Here is a 19,778-nt window from a genome sequence, read left to right as displayed (position 1 = left end):
AGCCCTCGACAGCTCCCCACCCCCACTCTGGGGGATAAGAATGGACCATTACTCTGTCTCTCAGTTGTCTGTCACCAGTCATTAACATTGCTCGCTCAAGAAGGGCAACTGCGTAGGGCTGCAGGGAATGGACACTTTCCGTGGGATTTTCACTCCTTGCTACACTAGGCCCCACAGGATGGCCACAGGGACTTTCTGTTTAGTCTGGTTTCAGCAGCTGTATCTCGTACTGTAAATCCTAAACCCTGTACTGTTAAAGGAATTACGCAGAACCGGCAACATAAGAAACGTTATAAAGAGAAGGCCGTCATCTTTAAAAAAAAAATTCTCCCTTTTCTTAACATTTGTGCAGAGCCACTTTAAATTAGCTGTCCCCGGTAAAAAAAAGACAGCACAAAACTTTCCAGTAGAAACCGAGTGGAGAGGTGTCAAGGAAGTTAATTATTTTGACCGTGACTCTGAAGCCCATTTCCAGCAATTCAATCTCGAGCATCTCAGCAGCCATTAAGGAAAGCACTGCGGAATTTTGCCTTTAATCTCAGTGACATGGTTAAGTGCCAAAATACAGCAAAGTGGCATTTTTCCAGCCCTTTAAATGTTTGGCTGTACTGTGTCATACAGTGCTTCTGTATTATCCTCAAAAGCTAAATGAAATTTCCCCCAGGGAGAGAGCATAGTGCCACAAATACTTCAGAGACAACAGCACAGGGTAAATAAATCCTCTCTTGGATGTAAACAGGTGATGTTAAACAGTGGATTGAAAGAGGGGGAGTTTAGGTTTCATCTACGGGAATCGAAAAAGTATTACAATCAGTACTACCAAGGACAGAATTACCAAACCGATGTTCCTGGATTTAGCTAAATGTGGATTTCCTTGCTTTATTGATTTGTTGCTTTTAATTGTGAAACTGCTTCTGGTTATCCATGCGCAGACTTCCCTATGTCTATTGTAAAACTTCCAGCAGCGGGCTGGGTACGTTGCTCTAGTTCCTGGCCTTTCAGTTTTTTGTTTCACCAGAGTAATCAATGACTGTGACTGAACCGGCAGTTCTCAGACACCCAGGCTGCCCGTCAATACTTTGAAGGAATTTATGAAATGGATAAAATGAAAACAAAACTGAGTGGCCCCGCAGTCTTTTGTTAAAAACATGCTTTATTTAACAGGTTTCCTTTTTCTTTAAAATAACAATGAAAAATAAAATATTTTAAACACCAGCAATGTAATCTTTAATTGTATTTACAAAAGCAGTAATACTGATTTTAGGCTGCACTTGATTCGGTACACACTGACAGCAGTAACTTCACTCAGGGCACTTTATGCTTGTTACATTGCAGTAATCCAGGCCTTTACAAGTGTTACAACAGAGCTACAACTCAACTTAAAAAAAGAAACAGGGCAATTAAAAAACCGATACTAAAAGTTGCGGTTTGTGTGCTGAAGTAGACTTAAAATAACCTAAATGTAAACACTGTAACAATGCATTTTATTTAGAGGTATTATCATCAATACCTAAGAGAGGTGTTCAAAGAGTTTTGCAACAAAGGTATGTAGAAACATACCGCTATTCATTGCAATGCATTTATCTGACGTATCCTTCAAACTAGCAAATCCTGACAAAGAGAAACCCCTCCTAACTACTGCATTAACCTCCTGCCAGTGGTGCTCCTCAAGGAGTCTTCATACTGGAAATCGTACACCAGGCAGGGCATACAGTAAGTCAGGATGCCAGGTGAAACAATAACCACTCAGGGCTACATCTGTGCTATAGCATGGATGGTTCAGCTTCAAGCCCACCCTACTGAATGAATGGAGGCTTGTGAAACCCTGCACTTTCCACACACGACCAGCCATGCAGCAGAAGACTGGTCAAAAACCCATCAGTTTGTTTTGTTCACGGATGACAATGGACCTGTGATGGTTTTTAGTGGTGGGATATAATTCCTCAGCAGGGTCACTTTTAAATCTCAGCATACCATGGCCATCATTTTAATAAGCAAAATATCTCTGAGGGTTTAAACGCAGGGTGCTTGCAGTGCATTCATTCAGCCCTGGTGTCAGTTTGCCAGACGTGAACTCAGAAGTGAACCCTTTTGGTGTTCTGGCTGCACTGTGTCATGCCGTGCTCAGTAACCAGACAAGGCCCACACTCTGCTGGATCAGTGTAGAAGAGCTCCAGCACCTCTTTGATGGATTCTGGCAACATGCGCTAGCCGTCTTGTGAGCTGAAGTTTTCGTGCACTCATCTGATGGGAATTTGTACCGCACCACAATGTCCAGAAAAAGCCTTCCGTGTTCCAAACAAAAGACCTGCCAAGCTTGTGTGCAATTCTGCAATGCTGGTTAGGCAAACCAATGTAATATTTTTCACAGCAGAGACATTGTCTGCTCTGTTAATGTGTAAGACTTGTCTGGACCCAGGGTTGTATTTAATCATTCACTTTTGATGTTTATATGCCTGTAAACATCCTTTAATATGGCAACCACGAGGTGGTGAATGAATCTGCATTTCACTGCCCCCTTACGTCAAAATGTGATTATTGTATGTAGACCAAGTTCTAAAAAAAAACATTATTCAACAACCTAGGGGAAAAAATCAATCATTAACAGATGCCAATACAAACTTAATATTGAGTATGAGTTATAAACACAGATTTCAATAACGCATATCGACAGCATAAAAGTCCCAATCTGTGCACACAAGTAGCAAAACTTTTTGTACACCCCTCAAATTCTGACAGCTGAAATCCTTCAATTTAATTCCTCAAAAACAGCTAATGCAGCAATAAATAAGGTTAGTACCAATATCTCCTAGATGTCAGTAACTGATTCATCAGCTCACAAACAATGGACAACAAACGAGAAGTTCAAATTAATATGCACTTGGCTAAACTGGTATAAGTTAAGCATAATTCCACCCCATTTGTGTTTATACTGTTTTTATTTTCTTGCTGTCAATCTGATTGTGCTCCACTGAAATTAATAACTGTAGTGTAACGCGTCTGACTAGCTGTCTTCTGTTAATGCAATGACATCTAGTGGTGGAGACATTATGGGGCATCGGAGATCAGAGAGTTTTATTGCCAAGATGAGCTGGAAAAGCTACAGACAGATCCTAGCCCACAGGAGAGTCAGCAGAAACACAAACCAGTCAGGGGAGTCAGGAAGAGGCAAACCCAGGACAATGTACAAGGGTCCAGTAAGGGCGAAAGGTCAAGGCTTGTTAGACTAACAAAATGGCACCACTTTCAAAGTGAGAAGGTTTCATCTGCACTGATAGCCATTATGACATCATAATTGCAATATGGGAAGGGATTGTCTTATCTGCTGCTGTACTGTGGTCAAACAAGCCCGCTATTATATGAAAGTTAATACCTTCAGATTACTATTTAAGAATTCTATCAAGATAATTACATCACGGTATACACTGATCTTGGATTACATAGATGGATCTATGTAAAATGATGAAGCTTTCAGCTGGAAAAACATGTTAAAATAATCAGTTATTCCTTATTTTAGAAACATAAAGTATATATTGTATGCAGGTTATGAGGCTGACAGAGAGATATTCTGGGTGTTAACTGCTAGACAGAACTGTGTTCCAGTTCCTCAGACACAAAATAAGCTTTCTCCAGATTTCAGATCTATTTTATTTGCTTGGAGATTGTGTATAAATCACCTTGAACGTGTTGAATACAAATATTCCTGAATGTTTTCTTGTAAGTCCCTTTCATTCACCAGTTTATTCCAATTCAAAGCAGGTTTCAATCTGAATAACACAACCAGTTGCCATCATCTTCTGCTGGTTTAAATTCAAAGCTAACAAAGCTCATCAGTACAACCCAATGATAAGCAGGCACTTTATAACCCAGATAGAATAGTCACTCCAGCAATGTAGGACCAGCATACAAATTCTCATGAGGAAATGGAATTCAGCGCGGCCCCTTTTTATGCAATTTTGGTGTTTTCCGGAAAAACAAAACCCACAATGAAAAATGCGGATATTATGGATCTGGGCTTTTTGCTGCTCGGTATTTATGTTCAGTGCAACTTTTGCTTCACAGCAGCTCACCATCCATCTATACAGGTGGGAGACGAAGACATTCTAAGAGAGCAACTGGGAATGAAACCAGGGGGTTGTTGCAGAGCGTTGACATAATTCTTCAAGATTTATTTAAGTTGTTTTTTTTTATTATTGGACTGTTCAAGTAAAGATACTGGGGACATTTTTAACTTGATTGATACAGTACAAGAACATGTACGCAAGACGTGATTTAGATTTTAATGGAGAAAAAACTGTTCTGGGTTCTTGATATATTTCTGTGTTCAAGTAAGAACACGGGATAGTGTCCGTTGTTGTTGGCAAATAGCTGATAATTTAAGCAGTTTAACTAAGCACTTGATATAAAATGGGAGTTATTTTCCTTTACTGTTTATCAAGTCTTGATATTAGGTTTTAATAAACAGAGTAGGTTTTTTGCTGAATCTTGGCCTACTACTTATTTAAAAACCTGCTTTCAACATGTATTTTTCCCCAGACTTTTTTTCCTGCTGTCTGTTCTTTCATGTGTCGTGCACAAGTGGTGTTAGATGACCACAGGTGGTGGCCACAGGTTAGGTCTAACATCACACTCCTTCACACTGCAACGGGACAAACTGTGAGTTTCAGTGGTTATACCGCTGAACGCGGGCGAGGTGCAGCGTAGTGTGTAAGGCTCTAGTCTCGTAATCGGGTGGCAGATTCAGGCTCCTGCTGGACACCCTGCTGTTGTACACTGGAGTGAGGTACTGTACCCCAGCCACTCCTGTCCACCCCGCTGTATGAGTGGGGACCAGCATTGCTGGGGGTACTCCCTGCAGGGGTGATGGGTGGGGGAGGTCACATGCTCTCTTGTCCACGTAATGCCATGGAAACCAGGAGCCCATGTGGACCGGAGATGGAAACTACCCCATCAGGTGAAGAGGACAGAGCTCTGCGGGATGTGACGGACACGATGGAACACTACATGAAAGGCTGTTCAACCTGAAGAAGAGAGCGTGCTTTAAACTGACCAGTATCCCTTTCTGCTTGGCTTAAGACAGATGACTTGAGTATTTGATTCATGAGAGCTTCGATTAAAAAAGCCCTGCTCTAACACATGCACTAGTTCAGTTACCAGGCCGTCTGGTACGCCAAACAACTACGGAAACAGAAGAGAACGCTGTTATGTTTATGGATGGTACAGCTGCGTTTCGGCTGACAGGTGCTCGCACCTGTGCTCGCTCCGACCAGCCCGTTGAAGTGGCGATGACTCGAGGATACGGAAAGTCGAGAGACGTCAGATTCAATATGATCACGGCCTACGTTAATAAGCGGTGCTTCTCACCTGTTTCACGCTCAGCGGCTTAAATGCTGCTTCCCGTTACTTCGTTAATCTAGAAAGAAAAGCACACAAAACAAAACAGCTCCCTGCAGCCCAAACAAAGCATTCCTCGTGGTTAACAACGTGTTAAATTCCCTTTATAGGACAAGGAACAGACAATAATGGGAAAACGCCAGCTTGTTAAAATTAGGGGAGACATGTTAGCCTGTTACGTTCATGTAGGTAGTAACTGAAGGCATGATAATCCACCAATCCAGTCCAACACCCTACTGGATCATTTGAGAAACAGCGGCCCTTGGGTCTGTACCAGTGTAATGGTAATTCCTGCTGTTTCATCCTTCCAAAAGTACAGCATCGCCTTCCCTCGCTGGCTGACATTTAAAAAGGAAAAAAAATGAAGCATACTGAAGAGCCGACTCATTAATTTACACCACAAATGCTTTTCTTCTTCATATTTATATATGTATATATGCTTTTTATATATATATAGCTCTCTATATATCTATAGGTACAGTATTTTACAACTGTAATAATTGTGTCTGCTGGTGTTCACCTGATCTGAATGGCATGCTGTGCTGTCTGAACATCTCTCCGGTTAAGAAAAAAAGGGATCTGTAGTTCACATTGTTCCAAAGTATAAAAAAGACATGCAGAATCTACATCCTATATCATACAGCCATTGCGATATTTTGAAAGGTTTTTGTTTTTTCCTGTGTTGTCCCCCAACCCCACGTAAAGCAAAGAGCTATCTTCTGCACCCCCACCCCCCCAGCCTGCGCAGGCAGAGTCTGTGCGCCCGCCTCCCGTTGCCTCGTCCTGTGAAAGCAGCGCGCCGGGAGGCCGGGTCTCAGGGAGGGGGCGGCGGCCTGTTCGTGCGCCGGTCTCTGTCCTCGCCCCTACGGCGCACGCCCCCTCCTCGCCCCTCCCAGCACCGCGCACACGGTGTGACTTCAAGTGTTTTTTTTTTTGTCTTCCGAAAAGAAAAAAAAACCAGAAAACCAACGACAAAAAATGAAACGACGAAAGCAACCCCCTCCCCGCCCCGGGCGCCCGCGATTATACAGTTTTGCGCTTGCCGCCGGTGACGATAGGCCGCGCGAATTCCACGAAGTCGTCGATAAGAACGGGCCACGCACCTGCAAGAGGAAAACCAGAATGAAAGGGGACTTTTCATTCCCTCTCTTGAGACGCAATGCACTGCCGTAAAGAAAGCGTCTCGATTTACCCACCAAATTTAGATCTTCTGTCACTACAAAAACGCCGGCTTGAGCAAAATTGTGTACTACAGATTAGAATGAGATCGGCTTTTCTTTTTTGTGTCGTTAACCACAATGTGGAGAAAGCAAACCTGCCTAGTTTTGTTTACAGAAACCATGGGTTTATACTTATCCCATCAAATTTACAAAAAACAAAACGTCAAAACACAGCAAAATAATCAGACTAGCTCAGAGACATTTACAGTACAACCTTAAAATAGTTACCTTCTTCATCATAGTTTGACATGTCATCTGCGATCATGTTTCCAAAGTCTAAAAGAAGATTCCACGTGTCTTTGGGGATTGATCTTTTGTGATGTTCCTACAAAACCAAAACAATACATTTTAAAACAGCTGAATAACAAGATGGCTGCAACACATCTAGTGCTCCTTAAAAAGGGACACTATACGGTGATCTTTAGGTAGCTGCTGACGAAAACCTTCTCTTTGTCTCCATTAAAACAAGAACTCATAGACTCATAAAACTAAGTTGGAAGAGTGCTGATGGCCCTGTTTCATTCAAGGGAAGAACTCCCATCGTCAATGTGTTTATTCCTAGTATTAAATACTATACACAGGTCTGCATGTCATTTCTGTAAGTCGTATGGTCAGAATGAGAGTCCTTCACATATGTATCAAATGTAACTATACTGTACATACGCTTAAATGCATTAATCATATGCATTGGCAAAATCATCTCCACGTCTGTTCACATTTATAAGAAACAATTGCTCCACACTCCACAATCTTTGTCTTAGTCATCCTACAGTAGGTGGATTTTCAGCCTATAGAAAGAAGGGAATGTGTTGGAGGTGGGGGCTGAGTATAAGCATTCCTTTGCTACCCAGAAAAAGAAGGAAGTAGTCCTATAACTTATATTATGTAGCATGCTCACATAGGTTTCCTGCAGGTGCTCTGGTTTCCTTCCACAGTCCAAACGCATAGTTCTACAGTAGGTCAATTGGCTTCTGAGAAAATCGGTCCTGGTGTGTGTGCCTGTACAGTATTCGTATGCCCTGTCATGGACTAGTTTAATTTGCTTCGATGTGCTGAAAAGCATGAACAAAACTTATGAGATGCATCCTCAAAAGAAAACTTTCAGAATGGTGTCAGTAAGAGATTTGTGAATGAAGACAGTTCCTGTGTGAGCCCAAGACCTCACAGAGTCTGGACTGTTTGACCCTTATCTACATGGAGCATCAGAAGAAATTGTTATCACTCTACCCTAAAAATGCATATTTTTAGAAAAATCCAGTATACATTAAGATATTAAATGTTTTGGCTTCATTTCGAGTAACCGACCATTGATGAATGACTGTGATAAACCTCAGTGACTAGCTGACACATAAGAAGTGTTGATGATTAATAGAAATTATTCTGTGCTGAATAGCATAGCATAGCCTGCTGAAATGAACAGAACGAAAAGGAACTGACAGAGTTCTCTTCTCTTATCAAGAGAAGAACGCCTTCGCGTTTCATCAGTATGCTAGAGGCTGGGCTAAGTCAGCACACTGTTGTGCGCTATTGGGGGTACCCACAGCTGCATAATTCTAACCAGGCAAGACGTTACAGTCAAACATAGTCCCACCAATGTCAGGCTAAGATCTGGGAGAACAGGGGTCACGGCATCTCAGCACCACGAATAGGGAGGTACAGAGCTCAGTCTAAAACCGATCACATCTGGGGAGCCCTGCCTGCAGGCTCATCCTGACCAAGTCCCAGCAGGACACTGGTGTTCTCAAACCGTTTCTCTAATAATGGCTTTCTTATAGAAAGTTGGCAACATCTGTGTCAGGCTTGAGCACTATTACAAATTTGGCTAGGCTGCCATGGTATTTACAGTAGGGCTCAGAGGCCTGTGAGAAGCACAGGATCCCACAACCATCCATGTGTGAAACATGCTGTATATTGGAGGCAGACACAACATTAGCTGTACAACAGGGGCCATAACCAAGCCTGTGGTTTCATGGTTGACCCTCTACTGATGAACTGTGTTGATGACAGACGCTAATTAGCATGATGAACTGACTGACATAGTCAATGCCATGCCTATTTTGTAACACATCAGTGTACCTGCTACAGAAAGATTTTGTGGTTTTCCTCATGATAACTTTCGGAATTTACCACAGTTATGAATTGAGTTTCTTTTGATGCTCAGTATAATTATCACCATCATACAATCACTTTTACAAGCCTTAAGTAGATGTTTTCTTATTACATTACAAAAAAATGACATAATATTATACTTTTATAAAGCCTTTTTAAAGTAGTCCAGTACTGTTCATGTCTTTATAACTCGTAACAACTCCACACACAAGTACGAATGCCTGTGGGGTTTATCAAACACACAAAGGTGGCAAAAAAAGATCAATTCAGCACCATCACCACAGAGTTCCTTCCCCTCTTTGAGAACTCCAGGACAGTAATGTCAAGGCACACAGCAGCACCACAATTCCCCAAAAAGCAAACTTGTTAGCACCCCTCCCAAGAGCAACTTACCAATAAAAACCTGTTCCAGAGGTCGAGAAACTTAAACCTTCCTGTCAATACTAAATTCCAGTAGGCCACTGCCATTTCTAAATCTGAGACAAAAACAAGAAAAAGATATGAGTGCTCTCACGTATACACCGATAGAATTATGAAATTTACCTACTACAGAGTTCTGCTGCAAATTCTGATAAACACCGAGAAGTGTTGTGTGGTGTAGAACCCATTGTGCTTTCAAGGTAGCGTCTTATAAAAGTGAAAACTACCTGGTGTGCCTAGTATGATCTCAAAACAAGCCTGCAATCTGTGTGGTACAGACTGGAAAAGTCATGACACATGGGTGGGAGTGCTGTTCCACCAATCAGTCTGTACAGCTGCTGCTGGTGATATACCAGGCCAGTGCACTGCATTCATCTTTCTCACTTGTCTTGAGGAAGCCTGACAGCAGCGTTAGGAGGCTGAACCCAGAACGAATTCGAACACTGCTGTTGCAGGATGGAGCTGTCGATTTAAGGTGGTGTGGCGAGTCGCTGGCCTACATAAGCTAACGTCTAAATATGAAATACATAGCCCAGCACAGCATTGCCCCACAGTCACCCAAACAATGCTTCTTCCTCACACACAGCCCTTGGTGACCCCTCTGTGGTTTCTATTATATAAACAAGCTCTGCCACTGACAGAAAGAGAACATCTATGCACTTCATGCAGTCTGTGGACGGCTTCACGCTGATTGCTGAGCTGTGATGTTACCACAGTGGAAGCACCTGATGACTGTTTTCAGCTCTATGGGTCTTGCACACCTCCCAGTGGCTTTAGCAGTCCTAGCTGGGCTGCTGGAATCTACTGATGGCGGGAGAATGGACTCTGAAAGCCCCAGTGAGACTGAACGGCAGCATTTCGAATGTGCGTTGCCTGAACCGAGGCATGGCTACGAACCTGTGCGCCTTTGCTTGCTCGCACATCACTTTCGGATGTTAAAAGTGTCTTCTTAGATGAGTGCTGTCAGATTTGTCCTCATGTCTTGCTACGTCGGTAATAAGGATTGCAAAAGAGGGACATGAACTTTCACAACCTCACATGACATCATATTTTCACAGGCTGGCGTCCTGCAATCCGCCATCCGTGGTGAAAGTAAACGTGTTTCTGAATATTGAACAAAACAGATTTTTGCAAGGCTACAGCTCAACCGCCACACTAATCATATTCCTCCATCCACCCTTTTGAAAGGTTTATTCCTAATTTTCGCACCTTTTTCTACTTCTGTGCCTCGCTCATGTCTTGATATTTATGGTCACTCTACACTCATGTAACGGGTTTTGGGTATTTTCACACATTTTTCTCCCGACAATGTTTTTTGCTGCTTCCACTGAACCCAGGTCTCAGAGATCTCCATCTCGTCTTCGTGAAGCTTTTTTCTTTCCTGAAAAGGGCCAGTTCCCTTAACTTCCCTGTGGGCCCTTACCTTACCTCGCAGGCCTGGACTCTAAAAGCTCCAACAATATCCTTTTGTGAACCGCCACCATCGAAACTGAACACTATGTACTTCATGGGGCATCAAACTACAGTAAAACTACAGCAGTGCTCTGAGCCAGCAAAACTGCTTTAATAATCAAAAGGCCTGGTTACTGCAACAAATGTGTCCATTCAGAGATAAGAGGATTCTGTAGCTAATCCGCGCCAAGCAGTCCTTTGTGCAAAAGATTGTTTCTTTTCCTTCAGCAGCATTTTGGGGGACCATGGTGTTTACAGCAAAGTTAATATTGTGAAACAGAGCTACAGTACCAGCTCTGTGTGTGAGTAAGCAGTCCGTCTGTGGAAATACTTCACCACTGCCTGAGAAGTCAGAAACGTCAATTGGCCCTTTTAAGCTACAAAACAGAATTAGGACTAGTTTCATCGCAATTCAAGGTAAGATCTTCTGCCATCACCAACTATTTGCCCTAATGCATCACTTTCCAGAACTCTAGGCCTCACGATAATTCTCAGGCCAAACCAGCTGCTACACACTTCTCAGTTATTTTCCATCACTGCCTCTTAACGCGTCTACTGTAGTTGCACTAACCCTGAGACTTAGTGCGATTTAGAGAGCGAAGAGGTGTGTGCGTGTGTGTGTGTGTGTGTGTGTGTGTGTGTGTGTGTGTGTGTGTGTGTGTGTGTGTGTGTGTGTGTGTGTGTGCCCCAGAACGGGCCGCTCTCAGGCCTGCCTGCCAGTCGTGGCACAGACAACGGCCCCCCTGCGCTGGGGGTGGGGGGCACAGAAGGCGCTGCGTGATAGGGAGTCTGGCACGTCACAGGGGGCCCAGCTGGGGCTCGGCCTGGCTCCGCAAATAAGCCTCTGCCTTCGGAGCCACTGGGAGCCCTTAAAATCCCACTTCACTGCACTCTGCACTGTGATGGGGAGCTGCAGCCCCTCGGCCAATTTGCCTGTCATGAGCCAAGCCCCAGGAAAATCCCCAAATAATTAGGGGACGGAGCCAGGCTTGCTGAAGCACACTGCGGTTCACAAGTTAGGCAGCGACCGTCAGAAAGACGATGATTCGCTGTAACACAGGCTGCCCGAGGCAGGAGTCGGACACGGAGGTACACAGGCGCAGTTCCATCTTCAGGATATCAAAGTCGCACAGGCACGGGTAGCTTAAATCAGAAAAGCTGTTCTTAAAACATAACGGCCATCAGGAAGTCGTGATTCTGTAAAGGTAACGTTATCGTATCCAACATTTCTGCTACAGAAAAGCAGCTTGCCTCAATCGTCCGTCCTGATGCTTGGGGACAGGAGAGAGGGATGGGTTATTTACAGATTTGTTTCTTGAGGTCAGCAGATCAACCGACCATCAATGACCCATCAGGACAGTCTCCCCTGAAGGTTGCTGCTGTTCCCACATTGCAGGAGCCTTCAATGGTTGGGAAATTCACCCAACTTTAAACTTCAAATTGTCTATAGAAAGGCTGCATTACGCAGCATGATCCTTTCTGAAATGAAGGGGCTCAGGTTTACTCAAAACCATTTCTTACATTTTTTAACTTCACTTTCCTTCCAGATGTTTAAAAATACTGGAAAGTGTCTACTGCAAAACAGAAAGAGAGAAGGATTAAAAAAAGACGCTTACCTAAGCCCTTCTGTCCGGGGTTTTTAGCAAAATTAAATGTGAACTGATAGAAGTCTTTGAACTTTCCTGGGTCTTTTAATTCTTGCTCTAATCTTGGGAGGAGTGCTTTAAGTTTATCTGGGCTGTCGCAGCTGTGAGAGAAAAAAACAAGACAAAGAAAAAGCAAGTATATACTGTAACTGGTCAAACCAACAAAACAAAAGCATAACTATACTGACATTCTATATATCTGAAAGAGCACGGCGAGCACCCAAATCTGCAGTGATAGTCAACAGCCTTGGTCTGATTCAGCTGAACCTTTTCTCCTTTTAACCACGAAAAGGTCAGAATACACAGGTATAATATAAGTCTCTCTCTGTTGTTTAAATATTAAGACCTCCGCATGACAGTAGTTTACGAACCTGTCTGACCATATTAAGGAAGTACTATTCTCTTTCTCTCGTTTGCAAACAATTGTATAATTTATGCATTTTTGCCCATCAAATTAGTAGATGTGAAGTGTCAAATGTATCACAGAATATTAATTTTAGAGCGCATAGAGAGCTGAAATACTTGTTTAAGGAATATGAAGGATGTGATTTTCCCTTTACAAAATAAAAGATTAGTGTAAAATACTTCATAAACCAGTCCCTCATTTAGGTTTTTGTAGCTGAGGAATAATACTTCACTTCACTGTAAATGCAACTGAAATTTACCATTAATGCTTAGGGTTGAATTTTTGTTTGGCATAATAGAGTTTATAACATTGGTTTTTGCTTACTTATTTGGACATTGTCACTTAAAAAAATAGATTTGGGGAAAAAAACAAGTGATATAATATGTGGAAAAGAAGGAAAAATTAAATATTGGCCTTGTATTAATCAGCTGCAAAGCAGGGTATACTTTCCCATTTCTTTCTCAAAAACACCCAATGCAACTTCTTTATAATGCACAATTAAACACTTCTTTTTTTAAATGTGTGGCACAGAAGTTCTGTGAACTAAAATTATATGTTTGTTACAGTGGCATTCATTCTCTTTCCCTTTTCTGAAAATAATGTAGAAATAATGCCAGCGATGGCTCTATTCTATTGTTATTGAGCCCTCAACTGCTAAAATTACACAGCAGGCAGATCTGACAGCAATTGCTTACCCTAGCTCTGACATGCCTTCCACAAACTCCTTCTTACTGAACTCGCACTGGGTGGCAGCTCTGAATTTCCACGCTACGACCAGCACACTGATGCTGGCTGGGTCCAGGTTCAGATCATCACAGAACTGCTGGATCCCGTCGATACCAATCTTATTTTCATCCTGAGGATCTGGGGAAACACACATGACACTTCACTGCACTGCGTAGGGAGCTGTGGAATAAAGTGAGACTTCTCAGGTCTCTCTTTAAGAGGTGGCAACAAGGTGAGTTACAAAAGCACATCCACAAACAAAGATGAATCAAGAGCAAGACAATGAACACCTGGTTCTAAGCCTGAGAAGCCAACGTATATACAAAGCACAGGTTTATTACACGGTCCGGACCCTACCATCCGTATTCCCAGAACTGATCAATGAACGTCAGGATTGAGCAAAACCCTTACTTTCCATATAATTAATTTTAACAATGAATGATACACTCAGGGTCAGCTGAAAGAGTGCATCTCAGGCACTCAAGCACATTTAAAGTTTTTGTAGTGAAGTTCCAAAATGAAATCAATTCAAAACAAAGCAAATCATTTAACACATCCCCGATGAACTAATTTTAAATGAAACCAATTGAAAAAGAGAGCAAAAAAAAAAAACATTTAATCAATGCCTGACCAAAACACACTTTAACCAAGGTTCTGAAAAGCTAAGAGACTTACCACACGCTCTTGGAATCAGAGGGGAAAACAATACTTGCCTTTATACCGGTTATAAAGCTGTTCTATTTTCTTCCGGTCTACTGAGTTCTTCATGGATTCTTTGTAGTACAGGTCTGGATTCTGGAAGTAGTTGTCTGTCGCCACTTCTAGTTTCCAGTCATTCTGGGTCAGGCAGTACACAGCTGTCTTCTCCCCAGACTGAGTGAAGGCCATAAACTGGCGAACCTTGTCCTTCTGCGATGACTTGAGCTTATGCTGAGAAACACAAACACACGCAGAGCCCGGTCAAACAAACGTTTGATTGTGTTCTCCGTGTAAAACTGTCCATTTACAGTTTGCAAAGGCCTTCCTTTCATGCGGTAATTCTCTCTTATTCGAGCCTCCTGCCCCTGCCAGCTCCTACATTTAACAAGTCACTGTTAAAACAGGCGCCTTCCCACTCTTGCAGTACCTTCAATCTGATTAAAAAGACAAAATATTTGCGACTTGCAGATCAAAAGTCGTGCTGCAACTTTCAAATAGTATATTAATGTTGATAATCAATTTTAATTTACTAAAAGAAAATGTATACTTTATGCTTAAAACCCTCTTCTCTTTACTAATAGTGCAATTTAAAAGTAGACCTTCATTAAAATCCAAATAATCTTATTCTTCTTAACTTCAAAATAAGATTTATTTACAAGTGTACAAGTATACACAGACATATACTCCAAAACATTTCAGTCTTTTCAGTTTTTATTCTCCATGTAAGCTGTCATATTTAAAAAAAAATGTATTTTGTAAACTACTGTATGAGCTGCTTTCAAGTATTCAAAACAAGTTTCCGTCTTTTTGTGGAGCACTGACCGGCACAAGTAGCCTCACACCTGAAGGAGAAAAAACGAAACACCTAAGTAAATGAGGGTACTTAATCTATAAACACGAAAATAATTATCGCACCAGAATTGTGATTTTCTTTTAATTACATTAAATGTAAAGAAGGTTTAACACCATAAGGTAACAGTTTATTGCCGAAATGTCTTACATTACAGAGTACAGTACACTGAATTTCATATTTCCCTTACAGCACGATGTGAACTGCCAACATGGTGTATGTGCTAAATATCCTGTATATTTTTAAGACTGAGTAACCTCTTCGCCACCCCACCTACATATGACTGGCAAACATCATACAAACATGTCCACACTGAGCTTGTCTGCTAGGGTACCCAAGAACTTTCTGGTACACTAAATTGGCAAGCTTTTAATTAAAGGTTCTTATGAAAGAGCTATTCTTTTATAACATTTTTATTTCCAGTCTTGATTTTGTGATGTAGAATGCGCATTTGAATTTTGAGAATGCCAAAATGTTATTACATTTATTAGGGTATGGTGTTTTTTTATCATTATTATTCTTTTAGGGTATGGTGTTTTTATTATTATATATTAGGGTATGGTGTTTTAACACTTCAAGCATTTGAGGGATTCATGTATTTGCTACAACACTAATTAAAACAGAGTATGTGACTTTTGCATTAATTGCTCATAAGGTATGTTGATGAAATATTTCAGCCTGTGACACTCAGACGTGCACTCAGTAGTATTCTGAGCTTGCCACTCTAAAGAGCTATAAGCGTGCTGATCTTTTTAAGGACATCCAGGGATTTCAGGAATAACATCTGAATGCTTTACAAACACTCAGAACTCATGTTCCAGATTTACATTATCACAAAAGTTTTCCGTCATTATTTCTGGATGAATTGCAACACGCACACAGAATAAAACAATTATTCACAAATGACAGTAAATAAAATGCATTCTGATGTTGCAACCACCTGTTTTTATGTTATACACTTGCTGCTCATTCAGTGCCCGAGAACCCTAGCCGACCATGACAGATTTTACTGCTAAGATTTTATGCCAAAAAAGGGACTTTGTGTCAATGCAAATTGCATCACAAGAGTTGCTGGCTCTTAATTTGCTAACCTAATTATCAATTGGCATAATGACTACCTTTTTTTAATTAAAGACCAAAAGGCATACCATTTTTTTATTGTGTACATAGTGGTAACAGCATATATTTTTTTAACATTTGGAAGAACGGAGCGTTTCATGTGTCCTTTGATTTTTCCATGAGAATTCATGTTATAAATATGCAATTCTGACTTTAATTAGGAGACGTTTACAAATGTGAAACAAAAAGCCATTTGTTAGCACAACGAGTAAAAAAAAAAAAACAATATTCAGAAAGCATTAGAGTGTGTGTTCAGATTCAGAGAAAGTGAATTGGACCACACGGAGTGGCGTTATCACGGACGCCTGCGTCCTCCTCACCTCTTACGCTGAATTGAAGAACCAAGGACAAGCTGCTTGTTTCTCATACGTGTGTATAGCACACGAAATAGGCCTACATTTACAGTCAACGCGGTTATTTAAAAAAATCTAAAACCTATTATTGCACAGTGCAATCCAATTGTTTGTTTGTTTTTTTGCCAGTCAACTGAAATTTAAAAAACAACATTCTCTTCAAAATTGTTTGCACACTAGAAATGAACTGGAGCCATCCCCTTTTACTAGAGCTAACTCCCGTATTTGCAGGTTTTACTAGAGGAGATTTCAAGCCCCTCGGCCTCAGGACTGCAGTGGCTGGAGGAACTCGGGCTCCCCTGTGACCCTGTGCTGGATGAAGAGGTCAGAAAATGCCCTCTAGGAAATTTCCTTGTAATGCAGTGTAAACCAAAACTTTTTTCTCTTTAACCTCTCTCTCATACAAATAGAAGAAAACACACAAACTTCCACAACATGACAATTTTCTCTTTTTTTTGCGAACTAAACAGTTCTATACACATATAATACCGGTGTGGCTCCGTTACTGATTTTTTTAAATTTATTTTCGTTTTTTTTTAAATTTGCAGTCAATATGTGTACATAAGAAAACGAATGTCGGGTGAATTCAGTTGACTAGGAAGCAAGAGGATTAAAGCTCCTAGCTTATCCAAGAAATATCATATTGTGTTTATTTTAAAAACATTCCAAACTGTGCTAACAATACTAAGTAAGCTTTGCTTGGGGGGGAAAAATATTCTTCCTTAGGGAGGTGTCAAAACCAAAACTGACTTCTATCATCAGTGTGGACAAAAGAAAGCCTTCCAGTGTTCAAGAAATTCCCATTAAGTCCCAATAAATTGATTACAAGTAGCTATCTTGTGCTACTTTTGGGTTTTGCTTATTTCAAAGGCATGCGCACTGTTCAAAAGGGTAAAAAAAAAAGACAACACATCCTTCCTTTTTTCTGTCAACAATCTTTGGTAGACAGAGCCACAAAATGTTCTGGAAAAGGCTTAAGTCAACACACTTCCTGAATTGCAAAAGAAGCAGAATAAAGTTTAAAACATTTTGTGGTGGAAAGTGTGTATTTAAAACGTGTAAAATGGATTCATTTTCACGTCCCTTTCAATAAACACTTCTCCAATTCAGGGTCATGGTGGCCTGCAGCCTACACTGGGAGTCACTGGGTACAAGGTGGGAGACAGTCTGGACCAGACGCCTGCTCTTACAAGGGCCAGTTTTTACAGAAGACAATCAACCTACCAGCATGTTTTTAGACCGTGGGAGGAAACCGATGCACCTGAAGGAAGTTCAAAGCACACTGAGAGAAAACACGCAAACTCCAAAACCCACTCGGGATTGAACCCTGGACCACGGCGCTGCAAGGCAGCAATGCCAACCACTGGGTAACCATGCCACCCCATAGCTTTCAGACTAGATCCAGACTCAAGTTCAAACACACGCAATGGCAGCAGAATTTCCACTCTGCGGATTGGAAAGTACCCTGCACTCCACAAATACTGGTCCAAGTACCCTTTAGGTATAGATCAATTCAGCTAGATCTTCTTCATCTAAATGTACAACAGGGCTGGTGTGATTCGACTTATGATGTCCTGCACCGTCTTCGGTCCTTCTCTTGCCACTACATCATTGCTCTGTGGTTGAGGGACTGGTAGCCCCCAGGCACAAGCGTTACAGAACAGACATAAGGCCAGTAACGTAGGAATCAAAAGATTCAGTGGAAAGTGCTTACGTTCAAAGAACTAAAGCATAACTCTCTCGGTAAAACAACAAAAAAAAAAAGGCAAAAGCTAAGTGCGTGACCGCATCGCTGCATTTTGACAGGTGTCGAGCTTCTCACTACTGAAAAACGGACACAGATCTCCGGGACAGCGCATTCAAGGCAGTGAGCGATACTTGATACAAATATATCGATACTACAGGAGAGCGCCGGGCATGCGGGACGAGACAACACAAGGGAATGTTGCTTCTATGAGAAAATATCCATCCTGCATCGGAAAGGTGCTGGAAGATACAAAGATGCCGATCACTAGTATTTAATGTAGCACTACACATACGCTCCATATTTCAAAAAGACAACAGCAGACGCCTCCAAAGTTTTTAGCCGTCTACTCGCAAATATTTCCCTTCTCCATACAAGACCTCCGCTTCAGGACTTAGTATTTGTCAAACACGAAAACCATACGTTCCTATTCCATTGACCAATTGGTTACAGAAATTACACAACTAGTCGGATCCTAGTTAATTTCGTTCGTGAACTCACTATGAAGTCAATTTCTACTTGCTACCGGACCTCAGGCATGCAATACTCACGGTGCGAACGGTATAACTGATGGCAAACCTCTGTTACCAAATGCTCAGGTTAGGGAAGTTTCAACAACAATCAGAACAATCCTAACAGGGTTAGTGTGTGCGATTGCTGTCTGAGAAACTAACACTATTAGCTTGCCGGCGAGGCACACGTTAATAACGGCATAGAAGCACGCAGCTGCAGGATTGAATTAGGCATGCACTGCAATGTGTCGGGAGTGAAAACACAAATAAAAGAGCTGCGGATGAACATCGGCGCTGCTCCGGGGCTGTAGTTTCGTGGTCGCATGGGTGGAAAGCGACAATCTCAACTCGTCCTACTTAACTACCCGGGCTCAGCCTACCAGCGACCCAGTTCCCGACTCTCTGCAGCCGGCCAGCTCCCCTACCCCAACTTGCTTGTAGACCAAAAAGGGAAAGGTACGTGCCATGCAACTGCTGGTGTCAGCTCTCAAAATACCATCAACTCTCTCTGACCTTCCTTTTCACAAACTGCTCCCGCAAAACACACCTGACAATGCGACACTGGCCAAAGACACCGCGGCCACAACACTCCCTGACTGCCTAGCGCAGAGCCCGTCCCGCTTTCCAGCGCTTCGCCCTGCTGCCGTGGCTCATTCGTTTGTTTGGGTTTATTATTTTGATCTTACCTACCATTTTATCACCAGCTGTTTGACCAACTTGATTGCCAGTGGCTCGCCGTGCGCTTGCGCACCAGCCTCCGGGGACTGCGCCGCAGTGCTAGTGGGCATGCGCAGTCAAGGAGTGAGAAGTAGGGAATTGTAGTCTTTTGCTTCTTCCGGCAGATAAAATTCCGAACATAGACATGGAATGGACATACCCTACATCAATGTCTCTGAAATTACCGAATTCAAGTCATACAATACGTAACTTATAAATACAAGGTTTGTAGGTGGAAAACGAAAATATACACGTCTACATTTTCCTTTTGCCTCGAGAGTTCATTCAAAATTTTAGGTGGATTAAAGCTCGTGTGCGGTATCGATGATAAAAGACTACATATCCCAGCAGACCGTTTCCAAGGATGGACCCTGTTTATTTTGATTGGGGACGCAAGACGGAAAAAAAAAT

General features: G+C 42.0%; 1 protein-coding gene across 4 annotated transcripts; it reads right to left on the bottom strand.

The window, feature by feature from the left end:
* Positions 1-1,135: 1,135 nt before the first annotated feature.
* On the bottom strand, positions 1,136-19,449 carry dcun1d2b (DCN1, defective in cullin neddylation 1, domain containing 2b). 4 transcript variants are annotated; one of them, XR_015941582.1, is made up of 8 exons: positions 19,341-19,449; positions 14,087-14,303; positions 13,343-13,511; positions 12,212-12,342; positions 9,117-9,199; positions 7,513-7,666; positions 6,843-6,939; positions 6,478-6,497 (listed from the first exon to the last, which is right to left on the bottom strand). XR_015941582.1 is itself a non-coding variant. In XM_088647520.1 (7 exons), the coding sequence occupies exons 1-7, from the start codon at positions 19,341-19,343 to the stop codon at positions 6,418-6,420; spliced, it is 780 nt and encodes a 259-aa protein (XP_088503646.1). In that variant the 5' UTR covers positions 19,344-19,449; the 3' UTR covers positions 1,136-6,417. The 4 variants fall into 4 exon arrangements, 3 of the variants coding, with proteins under 3 accessions (XP_088503646.1, XP_088503655.1, XP_088503669.1); XM_088647520.1 differs by lacking the exon at positions 7,513-7,666 and having other exon boundaries at positions 1,136-6,497; XM_088647529.1 differs by lacking the exon at positions 7,513-7,666 and having other exon boundaries at positions 1,136-6,497; positions 19,337-19,420.
* Positions 19,450-19,778: the final 329 nt, after the last annotated feature.

Source organism: Lepisosteus platostomus, chromosome 2 (genome assembly GCF_059453375.1).
Source record: "Lepisosteus platostomus isolate fLepPlt1 chromosome 2, fLepPlt1.hap1, whole genome shotgun sequence".
NCBI lineage: Eukaryota > Metazoa > Chordata > Actinopteri > Semionotiformes > Lepisosteidae > Lepisosteus > Lepisosteus platostomus.
This window is presented reverse-complemented; position numbering and strand designations above follow the sequence as displayed.